This window comes from Fringilla coelebs, assembly GCF_963513975.1.
Source record: "Fringilla coelebs genome assembly, chromosome: 7".
In the NCBI taxonomy this organism is placed as follows: Eukaryota; Metazoa; Chordata; class Aves; order Passeriformes; family Fringillidae; genus Fringilla; species Fringilla coelebs.
In genome coordinates, this window is record NC_140035.1 from 20,015,853 (window position 1) to 20,038,675 (window position 22,823).

General features: G+C 36.3%; 1 protein-coding gene across 1 annotated transcript; it reads left to right on the forward strand.

Moving 5' to 3' along the window:
* The first annotated feature begins 189 nt into the window (after nucleotides 1-189).
* DCAF17 (DDB1 and CUL4 associated factor 17) lies at nucleotides 190-19,529 on the forward strand. The gene is made up of 14 exons (XM_084208948.1): nucleotides 190-610; nucleotides 1,836-1,939; nucleotides 3,861-3,951; nucleotides 4,862-5,004; nucleotides 5,794-5,872; nucleotides 6,011-6,100; nucleotides 8,189-8,296; nucleotides 8,792-8,897; nucleotides 12,277-12,419; nucleotides 13,807-13,916; nucleotides 14,308-14,395; nucleotides 15,864-15,947; nucleotides 17,321-17,476; nucleotides 18,247-19,529. The coding sequence occupies exons 1-14, from the start codon at nucleotides 602-604 to the stop codon at nucleotides 18,370-18,372; spliced, it is 1,437 nt and encodes a 478-aa protein (XP_084065074.1). The 5' UTR covers nucleotides 190-601; the 3' UTR covers nucleotides 18,373-19,529.
* The last annotated feature ends 3,294 nt before the right edge of the window (nucleotides 19,530-22,823 follow it).

Sequence of the window (22,823 nt, forward strand, 5' to 3'; positions counted from 1 at the left end):
CCGCAGCGCTCCCGTAGGGGAGGGTGACCCCGCTTGGCCGCCACCCGCGGGCACCACGCGGCCGCCTCGGCTCGCCCAGGAGCGGCGGCGGGAGGTGAAGTCCGGGCGGGCCGCGCGATTCCGCTCCCGGAAAAACTACAGTACCCGGCGGGCCGCGGGGAAGGCGGCGCAGGCTTGTCCCCGCCTGGCGTCTGCGGAAACCGGAGCTGCGGCGGCCGGGGAAGTGCGGGGCGACAAGCAACGTAGGAAGGCCTCGGTTTGCCTCGCTCGACGGTCAAGGAGCGAGGGGCCGTTCGGGCCTTTTCCCGCTTCGCTTCGCCTCTCGCCGGGCAAGGGCGGGAGTTTGAGATAAACCCGGCGCGGGCCTGGGCCTGCAAGGCTGCGCGCCCTGCCGAGAGCGAGCCTGGAGCGGGGGAGAAAGGCGATCCCGCCCCGCGGGCCGAGAAAATGCCCGCAGGCGGCCGCCGGCGGGGGCAGGGCCGCCCTCCGGGCGTGCGGGGTGCACAACGTGTGCCGCCTCCTCACCCGCAGGGCCCACGGCTTCTACGCCAGAGATGCTGGTGTCGCCCTCAGGAAGAACCTGGGACTCCTCAGAAGGATCATGTGTCAGGTAACAGGCTGCCTTCCGGCGCTGCCTGCAGCCCCGCGGTTCGGCCTTGCAGCCGAGGGGGCTGAGCGTCAGTCCTCAGCCCAGGCGTTCGAGAGGCCCCCGGTCATGCTGGAGAACAAATCTGGGGAGAAAAATGGTGCAGTTTTGATAAAGAGAGTAGTACTTAAAATTATTTCACAAGGCCCATAACTAGAAAGGTAGAGAGGATTGTGCTGGGCAAAAACTGCAAAGGCACTTGTGTATCTAATAATTGTGTTAGAAATAAGCTTTTATGAGATTCTATATCGCTTATTTCCCCAAGAAGGCTTCATATTTAATACTAATCTTAAATTCTTAGTGCTTCATGTTGAATTTGAAAGGAGTTCGCATAATAAGGTAATTGGCAGGAATTTTCAGGTAAATGTAACCCCAGTTCTCAGTGAAACTGATGTTACAAAAAAAATAGGAATTGAACCAATTACAAACTGAACTCTTTTTTAAATTTTTTTTTAGTCAAAACAATTACTGCTTCCATTTCATAGTTGATAGAAATACATTAGAAAAGAATGTGGAAGTGAATTAGCTTTTATATTGAAAATACATTTATTGGAAGTCAGCTGAAGTGTCTGCTTATGTAACTAGATCAATAGGCGTGTAATGTTTACTGAAATAAAAATAAGTACGTCTGACTTACACGTCTTTTTTGAAGACTAGACCCTTTGTTAATGGTATGGAGCTCCTGATATCTCAAATGCAGGCAAGAAACTCGAATGTGAGCAGTTTATTTCTTTAACGTTTCAGGTGCTTATTGCAAATAACAGTAAATACGTTTTTCTGTCTTTCACACCAAACACCACCAGCAGAATGGAATTAAATGTTCAATAAATCAAATTAATTACATATAAAAGAATTTATACTCTGGTGAGTCTAGTCCTTGATTTCAAAAGTCTCCATGGAAGTTTAGTTGCCAGTTTTAATACAGGCAAGTTAATGACAAAATATTTCTTACCCCTCCTGTCCATAATAGCTAATTAAAAAAATTTAATTTGGTCTTTAAAAAAGACAAAATTTCCTTATAAAAGGTCTGTTAATTTTATTTATAAAAACCAAGTAAGATTCTTTCTCATGTATTCAGCAGTAAAGTTTTAATTCATGTAAGTTATTAAGTTGCAAGAGCCAAACAAAATATTTTCAGAAGCAAAGTTTGTTACAAACAGCCATCACTGCTGTAACTATTGTGTTTCAGGAAAGTACTAAATTCAAGAATGTTTGGACAACTCATTCTGCATCTCCTATTGCATATGAAAGAGGAAGAATTTATATGGACAATTACCAGTGCTGTATTACCAGGTAATAAATTTACAGTTATGAGGTACTGACTTACAGATTTGAGACTGATTCTGTGTTATATTGCTAACTTTACTCATACAAATAGCTGAGAATTAAATGGAGTTTAATTCATTGGGAACAATGAACTTGGGAACAAAAAATAAGGAGGTGATAAATATTTGGTTTACAATCTTTGCATTACATTTAGAGGCTGTTGTATCTTAATGTGACACCTATTTTGGTAAAAGAAAGTCTGATTTTTTGGGTGGAGTATATCCTCAGCTTTTAGAGCAGGAATGGAAGATTAACACAATTTTCTAGTCTTGCACTAAAAAGTCAAATGAACAGTAGTTCGTTGTAGTCTGGCAACTAGCACTGTGCTAAAGAGTGTGTCACAGAATCAGCCTATGTAACAAGCTTGGTACTATGTGAATTCTGTATAAAATAAGTAAATTTTTCTTCATGTAAAAGTATAGCCTGCAGTATGGGCTAATTTTGGCAAATGTATTTTGTAGATCAGTTCTCCAATCTAATATAGTCTCTCCTGTTCCATGGTCATTTGCAGAGACAGGTTAGGAAGCAGCACATGCTAGGGTAGAGGACAGGATATCTGTGTGCACCAGCCCTTGTCCTTGCCTGTCCCTGCTGTGAGGGAAGTAGCATGGACTGGGAGAACTGCATTGCTGAGGAAGCTGGGGACAGAGCAGTTTTGAGATAGTGTCAAATGATACATAAAATACAAACTACTCTGTCAGGGTAAACCACTAAGAGTCAATTAAGTTAATCTAGCATCCACAGCTGAGATCTAAATCTGCTTTTATTCCAACACTGTCTGAATGTTTTCAGTACTGGGTTAACCTGTCTAACATCTTTCAGGTTTTTCTTTTTGTCTCATCCTCTCCCAGAGGGCAAAACTGTGCACAGTACAAAGCTTTTCTTTTGTGGCCTTTTTCCCAACCTGGAAATGAAACTCAGTTTTAGTAAGGAGATAATATAAAAGGGGATCTTTAATGAAGGCCTTCAGAGGCACTTAGGAAAGATGTCCACAAAAGCCTACCCTTACAGGGATGAGTACACATTTATAGGTTTTAGGAAATTAGCATAATTGATTAAAAGCCCCAGTTAGGAGGACAGGTAGTGATGTAATTGCACCTCCCAGGTCAAGCCCCTTCTTTGGAGCCCCCACTTCAGCACTAGTTGTACTTTGTCCATGAGAATGTATCTCAAAGATGTTCTCGGCCTTGGTTCCCACGTAGAACCAAGCTAGCACTGGGGCCTTGTACCTCCCAGATCTTGGAGCTCTGAAATTTGTTTTGTCTTTCTGCCTAGGGAAAGGCCATGGAAAGATAGTGGGAAAACTAGCTACTAATACAATAGGTGACAGAGTTACAAATATCTGTGTGAAGAATACAGAGAATATATAAAAGGAAAAAAGGCAAAACCCAAATGGCATCAATTTTATTTAGTAGAGGGTTTTTAAAATACTTAGACACGATGCCACACCTTTGTTATAAAAGGCAGCACTGGAAGAACCTGAGTGGAATGTTCCAGGATGATCCATGATGATTAGTTTTTGAAATATGCTTTCTTCATAATGTATATCACTAGAGCAAGAATGTTACTATTAAAGTTGTTACTTAAAAAATAACCAACCCAAAACTAAAAGTAAACTCAAACCTAAAAACAAAAACAAAAAAAAAAAAAGGCAACCAGACCAAAAGATGTAGAGAAGGTTAGCTTGAAAGTATTACATTATATAAACTATTGTTTATTAGACCTTATTTTGAGAGCAATTTCAGGTATGTTTACAAAGTAAAAATAAGATGTTTAGATTTCTGACCTGCCTAAGGAGAAGGCAGGATTTGTAAAACTGTATGAAATGACTTGTTGATAGAAAGTGGTCTATAAAACAGACTAATGATTAGCAATCATTTTCCTCTAGCATTGCACAACAGCCAAGACTAATTTATCAAAAGTCAAAGTGTGCCAAGTCTGAAAAAATAGAAGATGCTTTATTATTGGAATGCCCACTGGTAAGATTATTTATTACTAGAACATTTTTGTGCAAAATACTAAATTAATATATTTTGATGAAACATTTAGAATGGAGTGCTTTTTCTTTCCAAACTATTTTCTCAATATTTTTATGGAGTTAGGTCATTAAAGGTTTGCAACATATGCCTTATTTATAGTAACTGAACATTTAGAGGTATACTTCTCTGAATTTCTCAGTAGTGCATTCAAATGCTTTCTTCATAAGCTGTCATGGAAGATTTTAAAACCAGTGCTTTTATTCTTATGCAACTAATTCTTAATTCCTTACAAAATAAATTCTACTTATATCCTTATTTATTTTTAAATGGCAAGGACAGTAGCTGGGAATTTTAGTTTTCTTCAGATCTGTTGACATTAAAAAAACCAAAAAGCAGATACACTGGAGGCCCATTGAAGCAACCCTGCCCAAAAACTCTTCTCCTGCTTCTACCTGATAATTGCATCATTTCTCTCCTTCCCCCAGTGTCCACAGAGCTTAGAAATATTAGTCCTATCCTTGAGGTGTTTAAAACTAAAGCAGTGTAAGTACCATTTGTAGCAGTTACTGTTATCACTGAATGTCTTCTTTTGAAATACTTAAACAGTTTTCTCTTCAAGATTCGTATCAAATAGATCAGTAAGCTGTTAATTTTTGCAAGGCAAAGATTTTTTTAAAGGGTGCCTTTTCTAGAAGAGGTAACTGTCTTGCAAAAAGTGTGACAGCAGATTATTTGTGTCATAGGTAATTATTTGATATGGACATGAGCTTAGAGATGCTGATCTGATTAGTAGGCAGCTTTCCACCTTCAGTTTTTGAGGCATTTGTATTTATTTTTATGTTCTTCTGTATCAAAATGTTTTGTATCTTTGTGGTACAAACTTTTTTCTAATAGCCTTTTTTTTATGTAGGGGGAAATGCTACCAAGTCCATCAGATTATAAAGCTTCCCTGATAGTCTTGACAGTGCAGAACTGGCTTCTACGTCTCTCTGCTGACAGTGGAGAAGTACTGGAAAAAGTGTATCTTGCTGGTTCCTGTTGCAAATTTTTCAGGTATTAAACAACAACTAGGCTTTATATCTAACAGTCAGTAGCAGTATAGTGGAGAAGGAGAGCTTTATATAATTAACAGTGATTAGTACTACAGAGGAGAAGGGTAATCGTGTGGTTTTAGTACTACCCTATGGCTGACAACAGGCTTGTTAATCCAGACCATGAGTACTCTTCCTGCATGCTCTTACTTGTAGAACAATTTCATTTACTTTAGTATTATGGTGTCAAATTTGGTATCAAGTTCCACAAAACCTAGCCTACTATTTGCTATTCTCTGACAGCTTTACAGCCTTTAGTATTGCAATGGCAACATACCAGGAGAGGACTTTTAAGAGGTGAAAAACAACCTGATCAAACATACAAACAATATGTTTGAAGTCTGAGCTGTTTTTAATTTGCAAAAGTTTTTCTCCATAGGGTAGCCATATTTCTCTTTTAAAGCAGGGCAGTTACTGCTTCTGGTAAACTGCTGCTTTTTTTTGGTTTTCAGAAAATAATATTTTCTTTAGGCTGAAGGATAGGAAAGTGGTGATTATGAAGGAAAGGAGAAAAATTAAGATAGTGAATATTCACACTTTCCAAATTTTTCTCACAATCCTGTATGAAATAAGTCATTCCTAGTTCCATGGATTTCTGCATTATTGCAAACAGCACCTCTTCCAGATTAAATAGTCAAGTTTCCCTGGGCACAGACATCTGCTTAGTTATAGTTGATTATATTTTATGCGAAATAATACATTAATAAATGGTTTTTAAGTGGTTAAGACAGGCCTTTCTTGTCACAAACAGGTATCTGAGCTGGGATACTCCTCAAGAGGTAATGATTGTAAAGTCAGCTCAGAATAAGCTTCCTGCAGCAGCACGGCAGGTAAGTGTTGTAATTTTTACAACATTGATAAAAAGAAAATTTACAAGCATAAAGATGGGAACATTATACTTGTTTACTATGGAAGAAGATAAAGATGTCCTACCTTTAATAACTATGTTCAGTATTGTTCCTTCCCAGGCAGGAATCCAACAGACTGTATTGTTTTATCTTGCTGTATTCCAAGTTTTGCCTCTTTCATTCATTGGAATGCTGGAAATAAACAAAAAGGTAAGTTAATTTCTCTAATAATATGTAATCTGTACTGTAGTTCTATGACAGCTCCAGTTTAGACACTTATTTCAGAAGTCATACTTAGAAGCTTGTAAAAGGAATTGAAACATTAATTAGCAGCAGGGTTCTTGTGTCTGATAGGGGCGTTGGAGCAAATATTCTTAATTCTAAGGACCAGAAGAGAAGATACAAATGGATTCTCTAACTGGATTACTCTTTGACATGCAGCGGGACTTTAGCCTTTTCTTAAAGCAATCGTAAGAATTAGGGAACCCTAAAGTGTTTATACACTTCTTTTCAACTCCTTAAAGACAGATGTGCCTCTGAGCCAGTCCTAGTAATAGTCTATGAATTCTATATGCAATTACAAATGTTTCACACTTTTATTATCACTGTTACTGAATGACAAAAGTAAATATATCTTGCTTTATTAGTCAAGAACAAACAATCTGAGTTCAGTTTCTGACCTATAAGTAAGTGTATATACTGGGGAAGAAACTTTGAGCCTGACGGTAATTTTTACTGTTCTATTTTAAGTCAAGAAGGCTCTGGATACAACTTACACATGAAACAATACAAACATGAAAACTATGTCTGTGTAGGTACTGTGTCTTTTAGGATCCAGAGTTATAAGCTGGAGTTTTAACTGGTGCTAGGTTGGGTTGAGGCTGTAATTGAAATTGGGCCTGGCAAGTGAGGGCAGGGGTTTAAACTTTTTCATTTGGGCCCATGAAAGCTTGGGGGTATGTGTATTGTTATGTTCAAAATTAGTATTTAGGACTGGAAAAAACGTTACCAGTATCAAAGGTGTTCTCAATCTGGTTAGGAAAGGCATGCCAGTTTCATCATGGTCATAGCAGGCAAAACATGTGAAGGGGCACCTCTTCAGCTGGGTCTGTGCTGAGTACTCATCAGAGAAATTGTTAAAATTGTAATGGACAGGGCAGCATTTGGGATGTGAGAATACAGCCAGCAGGAGATGCAAGCAGTAAGGCAGTGCCAGACCTGACACAGATCAATGGAATGTAACTGTTAAGATTGCAGTTGGGGTTAGTGTTACTGCCTAAGGCTGCAGAATGCACCTCATGCATCAGCTTTACTGAGATGCTATACCACAATACATTGGGAATTCAGAGTGGCTGAAGTCTCAAGGATAGAAAGGAGACTTTAGGGTTGGAAGATTATATTAGAGTTTGTGTCTGAAAGAGACAAAGCCAGCAAATGTATTGGGAAAGCCATAAAACTAAATAAAAGGCAAAGGCTCAGGAGTGAATATATCTCTCAGAACCAAACAGATCACATAATTGCCAGTAGTGTTAAGATATAGGTGTCTTACAGTTTCTGGGTTTCTTTAGTTTTTTATTGTTTTTAAGCCTGTTTTAACTGGTTTAATTGCTTTTTCACATAGTGAGTCAGATTAAAGAAAACTACATTTTCAAGCATATCTATTAAAAAAACCCAAATCAACTTCACATGTTGGTATTAATTAAATATTAAAAATTAGTTTGTGGAGTTAGCTCAGTGATGTGTTAAGTAGTGGCACAAATGAATAGTGCATAATTTTTAAAAAAGAGAAGTCAACTTCTCTTGTATATGTCTAATTTGGATTCAAAGAGAACCCCTACTCTGTGACAGCTGGATAATGTAGTTTCAGTACAGCTGTATGCAGTCATAGAGTTGTGATTAGACTAGTATTTTAGACTGGGGATGAAGAAAGAACAGAAGATCTGAAATCAGGACTTTTAGATTGAGTTGCTAGTTTTGCTAACGTGGGATGCTGAATAATATTATCTATTCATGTATGATAATAACTGGGTAGCATGATATGAAGATTTACTGAGAATTGATTAGAGTGTGAATCTGCTTGCAGAATATGACTACTGTAACCTCAGGTGTTACTGCAGTGCAATGGATTAAAGAAACTCAGCAGAACAGATGAGTTACAGAAAACTTAAACACTGATCATAGAGTTTGGTCAGAATAAAAAAAAGTGATTGCAAAATCAAGGACATAATGTCAGTTATTTGTGTTTTCTCTCAATTATTTCTTCTCTAATAGAATATTTTTTGCTTCATTTTATTCCAGATTTTTGGTAATAGTGTGACAGATGTTGCTGTTTCTAATGGAATCCTGATTGTAATGTATAGCATGGGTCTGGTCAGACTCTATAACTTCAAGGCCATTTTGGAACAGGTAATGAAGTAGAGTTTTCATACAATCCATGCTATTTTTGGATAAAAAGTCATAAATATTCATGTACTCTACATAAGTACATGGGGTATGTAGGTTCCTGCCTATATCTGTTTACAGTCAGAAGATAAAAATGGACACCTATCAGAAAAATTACTCGCAACAGTTCAGGTGGCAGAACGTAAGAGATACAGGGTCATACAGGCACTTCTGGGGAGTTATGTCAGTGTTACACCAGATGTGCTTCTCTCTACACACCTAGTCTGTAGTTAGAGGTGATTGTTAAGGCCAGAAACTGGTGGGCACAGGGAAGTTTGATCTCAAACAGAACTGCAGTTAGACATGCGAGTTTATATCCTTTCAATCAAAAATCAGCCATTAATTCAAAAGACCTCAAGCAGTATCCAACTAGATAAAGAATGCTGTAGTAATAGAGAATAAAACTAAACAGCAAGTAAATATGTATCTGTGAAGCTAAATTGTTCTGTATTATTTTAGTTCATGGAACAACCATTTGATTTGGGACAAGAATTCAACTGGAATGGTCAGGTGGGAATTGTAGGAAAATATCCATTTGGTCTTCCATGTAACATTAAAATAACAGGTAATTATGATCTTTGTATTGGCTCGATTGTGGCTTTTATGGATTGATTGTGGCTAATTTCACACTAAGAAAAATTACTAAAATTACTGTGCTCATATTGTGCTGTAGCTGTATTTCTGGACTTACATTACAGTAAAATGTGCTTTGCTTTACTTCTAATTACAGTAATAATTATATAGGACAGACCAAGAAAACTGTTAGAGCAACTAAGCTATCTGAAAAACTTTATCATCAGTGCATGAAATGTACACCCCTTTCTTTATTTCTGACATGCAATTGCTCTTGAGAAAGAGGAAGGACTAGGATATCTGTTAGTAGCACCCGGAAACAGAATAGGATATGTAAGCAAAAGATATGAGAACATTAACTTGCAGAGGAGATTCAGTGAGACTAAATACAGTTTGTCTGACTTGCATTTTGATATTCTAAGTGGTCACAAATGTGCCGATTTCAGTAAAATGAATTCCTGAGAAGAGAACAAATTCCTAAAAAACAATTCTAATGCCTCAAATCATTAACTTATAAATGTTCTGCATTATGTAATGAATTCTTTCTCTAAAAGAAAACAGTGGCTTCTGTTGGTGCACTTGAGATTAGAATTTGGTGCTAAGAATCTTGATGAATGACCAAAGCGAGACTTCTTTTGAAATTTCTTTTCTTACTTTAAAAATACATTCTCACAAGCCTACACTTGAGGCATCTAAAAAAAATTTAAAAGGTTGGTTTCACAAACATCAAAGAATGCATGCATTTATTTATTTAATTTTGAATGTTTCTGTATCAAATTTTTTTTTCAGATGATTGTCCACATAAAAATGCCTCTTTTTTTTCAGTGTGTCAGATAATGAGACAAAATCAATCCAGATTTATATAAAATGATAAAGTACACAAAGATAAAGTACAGACTTACATAGTGAGGTTATAATGCAATGTTTTATCAAAACAAAGCAATAGGCTGCTATATTTGATGTCTCAGTTTTTGCAAAGGGAAATTTTTTGTCTCCATCTCAATCTGTGAAATCACCATTTAATGTTAGGGACCTGTGGAAAACCTGCTGTGGAAACTGTAATAGGAAGATTTCATCTCATGGCTTATAGACCATTATAGTTTTTAGTTTTGAGATTTAAAACCAGTGTACTGGAGAAAACCTTTTTGATCTTTAATCATATTCAGGAATTTGTGGTTAGGAGGTTTTGAACCCATGACGTACATTTTCATGCTTGCTTTTTGCAAATAGTTTCATTCCTGTGGTTTTTGAGTTGTTTTCTATCAAGAATGGGATGGGCAAATGCTTCAGTGAGCAAGATCTTAGCAGTTTCAGAGTGCAGGCTTGTATTTACAATAATTTAACTGTGTGTAGTCTTCTTTCTTACTTAAGTCCTAGCCTCCCTCCAGAAATTGCCTGAAGGGATGGGCATTGTTACAGTACTGGTTTTATAGTGTGAGGTACCCAAAAGTGTATAGAGATCAAAACTTACAAGCTAAGATGTACTATGCTACAGCTCTTAGCTGCTGGGGAGGAATTGATTTTTGTCACAGTGTGTTATTTTCTGAACGGCTCAGAACTTAAAACTGTAGTTTGATTTATTGTTAGCTGAAACAGTAATTTCAGGAAAAAAAGAAAGGAGAAGGATACTTTGTAGAAACCTTATATTGTTTTTATTTCTTTGGCTTTTATTTGCATGTAGAACACTTGTTAGTGTTGTCAGGAAGAGCTTTGTTTAGATAAGTTTGAAGAGTTTAAAGTAAGTAAACAAAGAAGCACAACTGGAGATTGAAAACTGGCAAGACTTGGGAAAAGACTTGCAAACAATAAAACAGGAGGTGTTTGGCAACAAGAGCAAGTGACATACAAGAGGGAATGATGGAGTTGAGGCAGCAGAATCACATTATCACAGTGATTTAGGTGGAAGCCATAATAGGAAAGGCGTATTTTATAAGCAGCCTCTACGACTCACTATTGATATACTGTTGAGATACATTTAATTGTATAATTTAGTCTACCAGAATTTTTGAGGGACCTTGATATATAAGCTTTGTTTAAAAAGTTGTTTGGGTAAAATGTCACAAACTTTCTTAACTCATTTTTCATTTTCTGATGGATTTTAGTATCAGCAGGTCCTTTGCTTATGCTTCCATCTTCAACATTCTCTACATTTCCAGCAGATGCAGTTTGTCTCTTGTACAGAATCTCCCATTTCTTACGTGTCACTCCAAAAAGCAAATGGGACACAACCACTTTCCAGCTTAGGAAGGACTTCATTTCCATTGGCAGTGAACTAATTCCAATCAATCTAAATGGCTAAATTGATGGAAACATGAACAAAGGAAGAGGAAAGAAGCACTCCATAAGCATAATATGTGATGTCTGTCATATGACAGCACCATTAGCATTAGGATAATTACCTAGACAAAGCAGAAAAAGAGTAAGTCAAAATTTGGATAAGACCTTTGGGACTCAAAGTCCAGATAAGAACCTTGTTCTTGCACTAATTCAGTTTGAGTTTTTATATTCTTCCTGTTTAAATTCCCCTCGTAACTGCAGATTTTCTCCACATTTTGTCAGTTTTTCCCCCAGCTTTTCTCTGTACTGTTAGAAAGACCTGGTCTTCAGTCTAAAATTGATTCAGTTATAGCAGCTGTAGAAATTGCTTTAATTTAACTAGTTGGCAGAAGTTGTAAAGTTCATTTCATTAAAAATGCCTCTCATTTAGTAAAAAGAAGACTTGTACTAATGGCCTAGTACATCTCAGTAATTTATCCAAACTGAACCAAAAGGAAAACTAGATACCTTTTGCCATTAATTGCAAAAAATTCTGTATTTTGATTGATTTTTATGATCTCAGCATTGCATCCTTTGTGGTCCACACTATTTTGTTGTATTACACAAAAGAAGAACGAATATTCAGATTGTGCTATCTTCCTGCATTCAGTTCTGTTATTTGATGTTGCTGCCTGCTGTTTCCAGTTATTTATCACTGGTTTTCTCAAGAGAATAGTGACCATCTTGATATGGTCTTTGATCTGTTCATGTGTGCATCCTTTCTCAATCAGGTGAGCTGGAATAATTTTAATTATTTGCTGTGTCTTTGCTTGTAAGTCAAAGGTACTAGAAAAGTATTCCGCATCAAGATCTGAGAAGGCAGTAACCCTCCTTCTGAAGGGAGGGAGGGAAGAAGAGGGAACTGCAGATGTGCACCTGGATGCTGAGGGAGGTAGCATAGCTGGCACTGGAAAAGAGTTAATAGCAAGTGTGTTTCCAGCAATCCTCAAAGGTTCTGAAGAATTAGTAGCTTTATTGGAATTTAGAATTGTAAGCATCAATGGAATGATGACTGTTCTGCTACTAATGGTGTTAACATTACCGAATATTTGCAGATACCCCACCTTTGCTATTTGAAGCATCTTCTCTGGAGAATGCATTTCAAATTGGAGGTTACCCTTGGCATTATATCATCACACCAAACAAGAAAAAACATAAAGGAGTCTTCCATATTTGTTCTCTGAAAGACAATGCTTTGGTAATACATTCAGAAAGCAGCTTCTCTGAACTTAATGTGTATTATGTTTGTCTTCATCTCTTATTCTGAGTAGGTTATAATACCTTTGTTTACCAGTGTAGTGCTTTCACAGGCTCACTCCAGTATCAAATTAGCTATCCCATGGAGTCATGTGTAAAATACGTTCTTCTGAATCAGTACTGCTTCTCATATTTCCTTCATTCCAATACAATAGTAGTGCAGTAGAGCTACACAGCACTGTATTCATGACTTAAAAGTCTCATTACCTGTTTCCTTGCATGGTAACATCCTAATGCACTTCTGACTAGTCAGCCTACTAAATGCGGCTACAGAGTTATTTAAAATTTTATGATATTGCAGAATAAATGTCCTTAATGTTTGTAGTTTATCTTTGTACCTTCTTTCTCTCCCTAAAAAATATTTGATTGCTCAGTTTAATCCCCTTCTGTCCTGATAAAGGTTTTATTAGTTAATTTAATCTGTTCCTAATTACTTTTCTTTATGTACTATTCATCATATGAATGCTATTTTTTGTGAGCTCTCCTTCTCAGCTTTTATTTTGAATGTGAAATTGACCTGAAGGTCATTCTGTAGCTCAAGCAACTTCTGGGGCTGTTAAGAGTTTCTTGACTAAATAAGTCTCATCTGTAAACATCCTTATCTCTTTTGCTTGCCTAATCAATTACTTCCCTCCTTATTTTCAAAACTGATGTTCCACAATTGTAACTGAAGATCAATTTGGATTCAGATGGTCTTGCAAAATCCTTTCTCATCTGTTTTTTTCTATGTGGGTTCATATATTTGGCATGATAATAATTTGAATGATCAGTGTCAGCTAAATTTAATAAAAGAAAGCCACTGCCAAAATCCCGGGATTTTGACTGGCTTGCATCTGATTACTGAAATCAGAAGGTATTCCAGGCTTACATGCTCCACAAATACTTAGCACAAAAGTGGCTAAGCCTGAGGTTTGAAGCTCAAGTCAAACTCTGTGCTAATGTTTGTCGCATGTCTTGCCACGTGCCATGACTTGGATACTCAAATAGCTGGAATTGTTGAAGTGTTTGCACAGTGTAGGTTAAATCCTCATTCTGCTTAGTTTCAGGAGAGATAGGACAATATGTAGCTAAGGTTCAAGGTTATTGCTTACTGCATATTAAAAATCTCAAAACTAGTTCACTGAACATCTTGAGAATTGGAACTGAGTTTTTTATTATTGTTGTTGTTGGTTTTATTATTGTTCTACTGCCATCCTTTCTGGTCATGTTTAGGAGCAATACTTACAAACCTCCAGAGGTATATAGTGAGGAGCTCAGTACTTCCTCTTTAATTAGATCTGTGAGACTTTCAAAATACTAATATTCTAAGCTTTCCTTTTCTTCTTCAGGCAAAAAATGGCATACAGGATATGAAATGCTGTTCACTTGAACCTGACTGGATATATTTCCATCCAGATATGTCAGGTAGAATAATCCACGTGGGACCAAATTTGATAAAGTATGAGCCTTTTTTACTCAAATCTTTTTATTCTTAAGAGAAGTTGCATAACTGCATAAATTTAGTAGTCTGACGATTTGCAGGCCCAAACACTCATCAGACTATAGAGATTATAAAATCTATTAATTTGTCAGAATCAGACTTTCTTCTAGAAACATCTGCAGATTTCTGTGTGATGAATGTGAGCACTGGAGGCCACAGTTTAGATTTTGGTATGAGAAATACTCAAGGACTACTGTATCGAAATTCCACTGATAAATTACAAAAATAACTAATTTCCATTTTATTTATTTAGAATGTTTTAATGTACTAGATTAAAAAAATTATATAGAAATGTTGTAGTAAGCAGATTAGAATACATGACTTACTTTTTAATTTGTTTCTTTTGTAGAGTCTTGAAGCTTAAGGAAGTTAAAAATCATGCAGATCAAATGGAAATTGCAGAAGATTTTACGATTGTAGCCAACAGAGAAAACTGTGTGAGTTTAGTGTCTGAGATCACAATGTGTGATTTTGAGCTATAAACAGGGGGTTTGCATATTTGTATTTTATGAGCTTTATCCAAGGTTTATTGAAAGACATGTTCTGTCTTCATTGGACTTCAAGCAGTATGAAAAGACTTTTGAAAGCCGTAACACTTTCAGGATAGATTTCTGAAACTTTCAGTCTTTTCTTTAGTTTTCAGTCTTCTTTAAGGTGGGCAGTGTAACCATGTATCATGGATATAAAACATACTTAAAAGATGGTGACAGATTTGAAGGCACCTTCAGAAATGAAGGTGCCACCAAGTGATAATTGTGTGCATCTCTGGTGCTCAGGTAAGTTGATCATACAAATGCTAGAAAAGTTTCAAGTCTCTCATAACAAAGACACTACATTGCTTTCAAAAGTCTGTTCCTTTTCCTGGCCATGCATGCCTGTCATGTGCCAAGTTTGGCATTCATCTAACCCTTGGTGAGCCAAGTCAGTGCTCTAAAATAACAGAATAACCTGGTAGAAGAGGTGAGTACTTTCTGCTTGCTTGTTTTGCTGAACTGGAGCAGAACAGGACTGAGTCATCAGTGGATCAGAAGAGTGCAGAAAGGTAGAACCAAGTGTGAGAGGATGATTTAAAACTAGTGGTAGAACTGAGCTCTTTTATCACCTAAGTTGTTTAATGAAGTCTTTTGTGATATAGAATCACAAAGACAATCTGATGTCAAAAAGGTTAAAGAGCACACGTGAAAAAAATTCTAGGTAGTTCCTGGAAGTGTCATTTTGATTCAGCAGACAAGGTTATGTCTTACCTAAAAGCAAGTTTTTATAGTTTGAATACTATAAAGTGTGCAAATCTGTGACGCTAATTTTTAAGCTTTTGTGGGAAAAAAGTCTGTGTATTAAAAATCTTCACAAACTCAAGAACAAAACTTGTATTGAATTAAAAAAACTAAATGCCAGGTCATCTAATAACTTCCCATACTGCTTTTTGAGTTGTGTAAGTAACTTCTGTGACAGTAAGAAGATATAGGAGTTCGAATCCTGCCTATGCTGTGAAGCTATTTTTTAATATTTCTGGTGTTAATGAAGCCCATTTAAACGGTGGTTTAAAATGCTACTTCCCCCATCTTCTGGAAGTAAAAGTTTAGGAAAAAAAAATCAGTGGTGATTTAGCAGTCTTAATTCTCATTCCAGAATCTTGGTTCTAGTCACTTCTGTTCAAAAAATTATGGTAGCTGAGAACCTTTGCCACCTCTGTGGGACACCTCTGAATATGAGTAAACAGCAATAATATCTCAACTAAAGTCATCAAGCTCATGAACTCAAAGAAAACAGCAGCGCCAGGGCTATGCGTAGCTAATAAGTAAAACAAGGTCAGAAAGCAAAATATGCGGAATAGATACATTGTCAGAACGACAGCAACTACACTGCTCCGAAGTCTAGAGACACTTTTTTTATGTTTCTCCGAAGGTGAACAACAATGTTACTGTAACAGCTTCTGGTCGAGTGGTGAAGAAGCGATTTACCTTGCTGGATGATGACCCAGAACAAGAGGTAACTGAAGTGAGAGCACTTCATGGATTGTTTTTGTGTTTAGCTAGCCAGAAGCCCTTCTTGTTTTAGGTGCAGTGGGTGTAACCATTAGCTCTCTATATCCTTGAATTCTTTATTCCTCTTCTCTTTGTCTTCTTCCAGTTGCTTCACATATTGTTTATCATCTTTTCTCCATGATCAATATTTGAGCTTTGTATTTTTTCTTTCTTTCAAGAACTGACCTTATGCCGCATGATATCATAATTTCATGTGACTTCAATGGCACAGGAAAGATATGTTAATGTGATAAACCATTACTCTTTCTCCATTTAAATATCTACTTTGAACATTTCTTATCAAGCATTTTATGAAATGAAAGAAACTTTTTCTTTTCCTCTCCTTTAGGATCCTCTTGTCTTTTTTATAGTATCTCTCAACTTTATTTTTCCCTCCCAGTTAGTTTGATTGGAATGTAGGATAAGGTATTTAGCACTTCTCCTTTAACTAACTGCTTCTTGAGATTGAAAACACCACTTGAGTGTTAAAAGGTTATGAAAAATATTTTTTAGCTCTGTCTAGAGCTGGATCTGTAACTGACATAAGCACAACAGGTAAAATTCATCAGTTTCTGGCAGTCACCCCTATTTTTTATTCTGAGGAAGTAGATTTTACTATGGTAAAAACACAGCACAGTCCAGTATAACCCTTAAGGGTCTGCAGTTTATTCTATTCACTTTTTCTTTTAACCATAAGAAAAGTAATTGTACTTTTTTTTTTTCCTGTTGTTGCACTATATTTGTGATTCCAGTAAATGTGTTTACATTATAGCGGAAAAGAACGGGCTTGAATTTAGAGTATGTCACAGCGAGATAAAGGCAATTAAGGTCATTCACAATCTTCAGATTTTGGTGTCAGTTCTTCACTGACCTATAATCTGTGGAGCAAGAGAGAGATCTGAACAGAACATACAGATATTCCTGGAATTACTCTAATGTACATTCCCTCAAAACCAATGATGGTTTAAAGCTACACTGTCTATTAACATCTCTGCTTCCAGAGCCTAAATATACTTCTTTGGCCACTTAAGAAATACTTCTTTTATATTTCTTATATGCTACATATAAAATACGTGTACTTGCACATTTGGATTTTTCAGAACATCATTTCCTTTTCTCCTGCTTAATGAATTTTGCTGAAATTCCCTGACAACTCATGTTGGGAAAAATGCCCGTTGGGTATCAGGCTCCCAAAGTTTTCTTTTGGATGAGAAGACTTAAGAACTGGAATTTGCCCAGTACTGCTTTCACATGAAGAAAAAATAGCTATGCAATTTAGGTAGAGGGGAATGTGAATTTGTGTTCGATTTATAAACCTGAGGTTTTGTTTCTCTTAAGACATTCAAAATTGTGGACTATGAGGATGAATTGGATTTATTATCCACTGTGGCAGTTACTCAGATAGGCGCTGATGGAAGAGCTCACCTTGACTTTCATTGCAATGAACATGGGATTCTACTTAAGAGTATTCCATTAAAGGAGTCCTGGGATGTGGTGAGGAAAATGCTTGTCTTTTGTTCCCACTGTCTCTTCCCTATACTCATTCACGTACCATTTCTGTTCAGATTTCAAGCAGGTATATAAGTAGCAAAGGGATGAGATTTGCATAAAATAACAATTACAGCTCTAAAATTTTAAGTCCTTCATCAGACAGTAATTAATTTACCTGAAAATCTCCATTATTTGAAATCAAGATTTTTTTTTTCTTTGTTGGTTGTTTTGTTTGGGGTTTTTGTGGTTGGGGAAAGGGTTGTCTTTAATGTATTTTTAAAGTATTTATCCACTTAAATACTCCATGGCTAGTTATGTCAGACTAACTTTTCAACTTGTAAAGAGTCTCCCTAGTTTAACTTGAAGTCCTCATGCATAAAATGAAGCATAGACTTCACTGTATATATATTTGGGAAGATAGAATGGGCTGTTTAAACAGTCCAAGTTTAGGTGGACATCCAACTTAGATGGTCTGAAATTTTCAGCACTGTTACACTTCTTTTATCATTGACTGCCTAGGCAACTTGTGATCTTAAATCAGATGCTCTGAACTTAAATTCCTAAAACAGGGATGTGAGAAACCTCTCAAAGTTATAAAATTCTGTCCTTTATCTGGAAGAGTAATCTCTGTGTGTCCACACAAAATTTCTGCCTGATCATGGAGTTCACCACTGTTAAATATTTTTTTGTTCCTTGTGGAAAATGATAGAGATATTAGCAAGTTGTGGAAATAGACAATGCAACCTGAACTTTTTTTTTTTTTCTCATTTCAGACTTACAGTCATGAAGTTTACTTTGACAAAGACCTTGTATTACATATAGAACAGAAGCCTAACAGGAGATTCAGTTGTTATGTTTACCAAATGGTATGTGATACTGCAAGAGATGATGATCCTTAATGCTATACAAAAAAACAGGAAGTGTTTAGTAAAAAAAGGAAGGAGAACTTTTGTATATATTTAAGCCATAAACACCAGCTACAGAGAATTTTGGATGCTATTTAAGGATACTGCAAGAGATGATGATTCTTAATGCTATAAAATAAATGAGAAAGTGTTTTGTAAAAAAAAGGAGGGAGAACTTTTGTATATATTTAAGCCATAAACACCAGCTACAGAGAATTTTGGATGCTATTTAAGGACTCCGTACATAGTAGTCAACTACTGGTTTTCTGGCTGAATTTAATCTTAACATTTTGTACTACTAGATAAGGTCTTGTTTCTTTTTTTCTTTGTGACACTGTACACTTGCCTGTAGTTTATCATTGCTTTTCATGTATTCACCCGCTCATCATTAATGCTAGATGCAGCATTTATTGCTTCTCTTCAGCAATAGGATTGAAATACTGGACATCGAGGAGAAAGATGTGGACTTACCTATTATCTACCATCTGCTATGATCTGTCTTACATAGTTTTACCTATGCAACTCTGATGATGCCTTAAGAGGCTACCTGAAACAGAGGCTAGACAGTGTTAAAGGAATAAAGTAGGTATTTATAAAAAGGCCTTCAAAGGATACACCTTGGGCAGTATGAGCCTGGCTGTGGCTCCACCCAAGATGGATGACAGGTCACATGTTTTCACACTTTTCTAAGTTTTGGTCCATATACATACTGGGGTTAATTGTCCAATTACCGCTTCAGGTTATGCAGTCCCATCCTCTCAGATTGCTCTCCTCAGCTCACTGTTGTTTATACTTTTTGGGCCTGAAGCTGCAAAGGTGTCCTTGGTTCTTGGGCTGGAAAAGGATTGTTTTGTCTAACGAAACTGTGAAGAGAACTTGCTAACACTTAACATGAAGTTCAGAGTTATATAATAATGCAGTACAGAATCTGGAAAATATGAAAGCTAAAACTTAAGGCATCTCTAATACAAACTGTTAATTAATCAAAGTATGTAAAACTATCTAGGATAAATTTTGTATGTAGTATGAAAATTGTAGTGTTACCATTAAACCACTTAGACAAAATCCTTCTCTTGGTTTTGTGTGAGAAATAAAATCACTCAGGTTTTCTGGTTGTGTATGTTTTGGTTTAAAGAAAAATATTAATAAATTATGTATTTTACTGTATTTTTAATACATTTTATATGTTTTTACATATATATGTATATCCAAGCAATTCTCTGCCTGACCCTGTTAAGGTTCAGGAGTTGTTCAGTCTGAGCCAAAGCTCCCAGCTGTTCACCCTAATTACTGTGTGCAGCCTATCTGATACATTGGAGTTCTAGGTGGTATATTCAGAATCTGCAGAATGAAAGCTTTCATTTTAAATTAGAAGACACCCACAAAAACAAAACACACGCTGTAGACTTCATGGTGATAAAGACGGGCTCAGGAGCATAGCTCACCAAAGCAGAGCTTGCTATCCTCACTGTCATCATAAGCATGGTAACTCTAAATGCAAATATTTATTTTTGCTCTGGGCTTTACTAATTGAGTGGGATCATTCTAGATGATTCAATAGAGAAGCACTCTAGAAAAATGATAATTTTCTGTTGTGAGTTTTTAAGGAAAATATAATCCAAAAGAAAAAGTGAATTAAAATTGTGGAAAGAAAAAACAACACAAAAAGGACATTTAAAAAGATCATGAAACAACAGTAGAAATAAAGGGCAGCAGTAACACCCAACTTCCACCCTATCTTCCATAAGTTTTCACTTTGAGTCCAGGAAAGAACACCTGTCCATTACCTGCTATTTTATAAGTAACTATATATATATATGAAGGTGAAAACTAATATGCAGCTGTATTCTTAAAACAGAAAACCCAACTTTTAAGCAGATACTTAAATTTTATGCTCACTGCTGTTTGGCTTTTTGAAGCAGTTCCTCCCAGGGCAAGACATTGAAACGGCATCATTTATTAAATAGTGCAGGTACTATTCCTATGAATATTCATGAAGCCAAGTTGTAGCTTCCAGGAATTGGCTATGTGGCTAATTTTTAAGCTGTGGCAGACTTAAAAAGTGAGAGTTGGGTACAACTATAAATGTACATCCATCAGGTTTTTTTTTTTTAATTTATTTTGTTTTTGTTGTTTGGGTTTTTTTTTTAAATGCAGCAAATTGTAATGATCAAAAGTGGCCTGGACTTTGATGAAGATTGGGCCTTGTGTAAGAAATTCTATCACTCTAAATGCACACTGTGTTGCTGTGCTACAGATAATGGAGATTTCCATGCTGGCAGCTCTCACATAGACATTTGCATTCAGAAACAGAAGAGATTTCTATTTACTTCAAAACACCTTGAAAGCTATTTAAGAACAGAGAATCCCGAACAACTAGCCCTGAGCACTTGTGAGTGTCTTGGCACCCTCCTTACAGTCTGGAACACACTAAAGAAGCAGAATCAATAAATGCTTATGGTTTGTGCTTTGCAAGCTGTGAGTTGCTTTCTGTACTTATGCAGGGACCCAGAAAATTCTAAAAATAAACTTGTGTTTAAATGGGAGGAAAATGCTGACCACAAACCAGTAGTTTTTAAACTGTTTAAAATAACTATCTAAACCAAATACAAATACCTCTATACTTGGTGGCAGCCTACCTGAATTTAGTGCTTTTACTTCAAGTTATTTTCTAAACAAAACTCAGCCACCAGAAAAAAAGCTAGTACTTTATACTTTGCCAGGAGATTTTATATGCAAACATTTTTTAGTCACTGTTGCTGGCGGGGGTGTACTGTTGCATAGGGTCAAATTGATATTAAATGTGAATTAATGCATTAGATTAATTAGAGTAAGAGAAGACAAAAATTTTCTTTACTTCTCATAGACAGTACCTAACTCCTTTGAGATCAGGAAACCCATTTACCGATAGGTTTTTATTTTACAAAAATCAGACTAAGGAACTGTTAACATGAAATTGTGAGTACTCTTGTTTCCTGTGATTTTCAGGGGGTGCTTAGCACTCATGTCGTGATTTCCAGAGTAAGCAGATAAAACCTCAATTAATTACATCAAATGCAGTTTCAAGTGCATCCTTTAAAAGACCAAACCTAAAAGGCTTATGGCCTATGCTTCCATTATTTTCACTAGCACTAGATGCCCAAGGGAAAAAGTTTATATATACATATGTAGAAAGATGTAAATATACAAGTGAACTCTTAATGCGAGGAAAGACTCTCAAATGTGTATTTCACACATAGAGTTGAAGGGATCTTAGCCCTTTTGCCAGCATTCACAATTAAGTAACTTCACCCAAACTTTCTGCATTTTCAATGTGCAAAAATGTTTCTTTCTTATGTCCAATTACTTTAACAGCACAGTTTCTTGCTCATTTTATTCTGATTTTGTCTTTTTTTTCCTCATTGAGAAGAAAACTTTTCATATCACTTTACATTAACTGAAGATTGCCAAAAACTCAACAGCAAGAATTTTTTTCCTTATGGAACTGTAACAGCTATCCCACAAGATGGAACAGCTAATAAATTAATTTGGTTCCCAGTTATAATAAAGATTGTTTAAAGGAATACCTGCTAGAAAGGACACCTGGGTAGGGTGGCACGTAAGAGTAAGAACAGTTGTGAGGAGCTGCTGTTTGCTACTTAAAGCAGGGCCTCTGAGTACTCTGCCTACAAAAAGCAAAATGTTGGTCTGGTAATTAAAAAGATCACAGACTAGTGAATTCATGTTGCATTTCACCAAAGGTTGTTTGAAACAAACTGTCTGCTGTTGCCAGAATGAACAAATCCTAAATGGTAAGTGCAAAAAAGGGTAAGTAGTAAAACTGGTTTTCTAAGACTGAACCACAAAAGAATATATAGAACAGCAACTGAGTTCCTTTCTAACTGACGGGTATTACTACACTGCAAAACCTTTAAAGAGCTTATTTTTTCTGGACTTGATCTGATATGTCTGTAGCAATGCCTCACCAATAATAGCTGAATTGTATCAACAATTCAGAGACGATCACTTGAAGCTCTCTGGCTGCTAGACTTGGCATTTCTACAACTATGGTATTTACTTCTGCTTTACTGAAATTACAAAACGATGACTAAAATCTTCAGGTTATTATATTCTTAGAGAATATAGAAAGAATTAGAAATAATATAGAAAATAATTTTATGTCAGTGCATTCAAATAAAGTAGTCAGAGTGTTTGATTTGACTAATAAAAGATCAATAACTGCAAAAATATATCGCTTTTTTTTGGGATTGACTTTTTTAATAAAGGGAACTAGGTATCCTGGCAGAGTGAAGAGTTACAATTATGTGATTGCTAAGAACCACTTGGTATAGCTTAGTAACTCATTTAGTAAACTGGGAGTACAAATGCCTTATTCCTGCCTGAGTGGAGAAGGAATAGTGTTGTTGAGAACATTATATTTTTAGGGAAGAGTAAGGGCACATTCT

What these genes read in the sequence shown, in the direction of transcription:
- DCAF17 (XM_084208948.1), top strand. An exon ending in CTCTGAAAGACAATGCTTTG is followed by an intron (nt 12,420 to 13,806) that starts GTAATACATTCA and finishes TTTCTTCTTCAG; the next exon opens with GCAAAAAATGGCATACAGGA. An exon ending in ATGATGACCCAGAACAAGAG is followed by an intron (nt 15,948 to 17,320) that starts GTAACTGAAGTG and finishes GTTTCTCTTAAG; the next exon opens with ACATTCAAAATTGTGGACTA.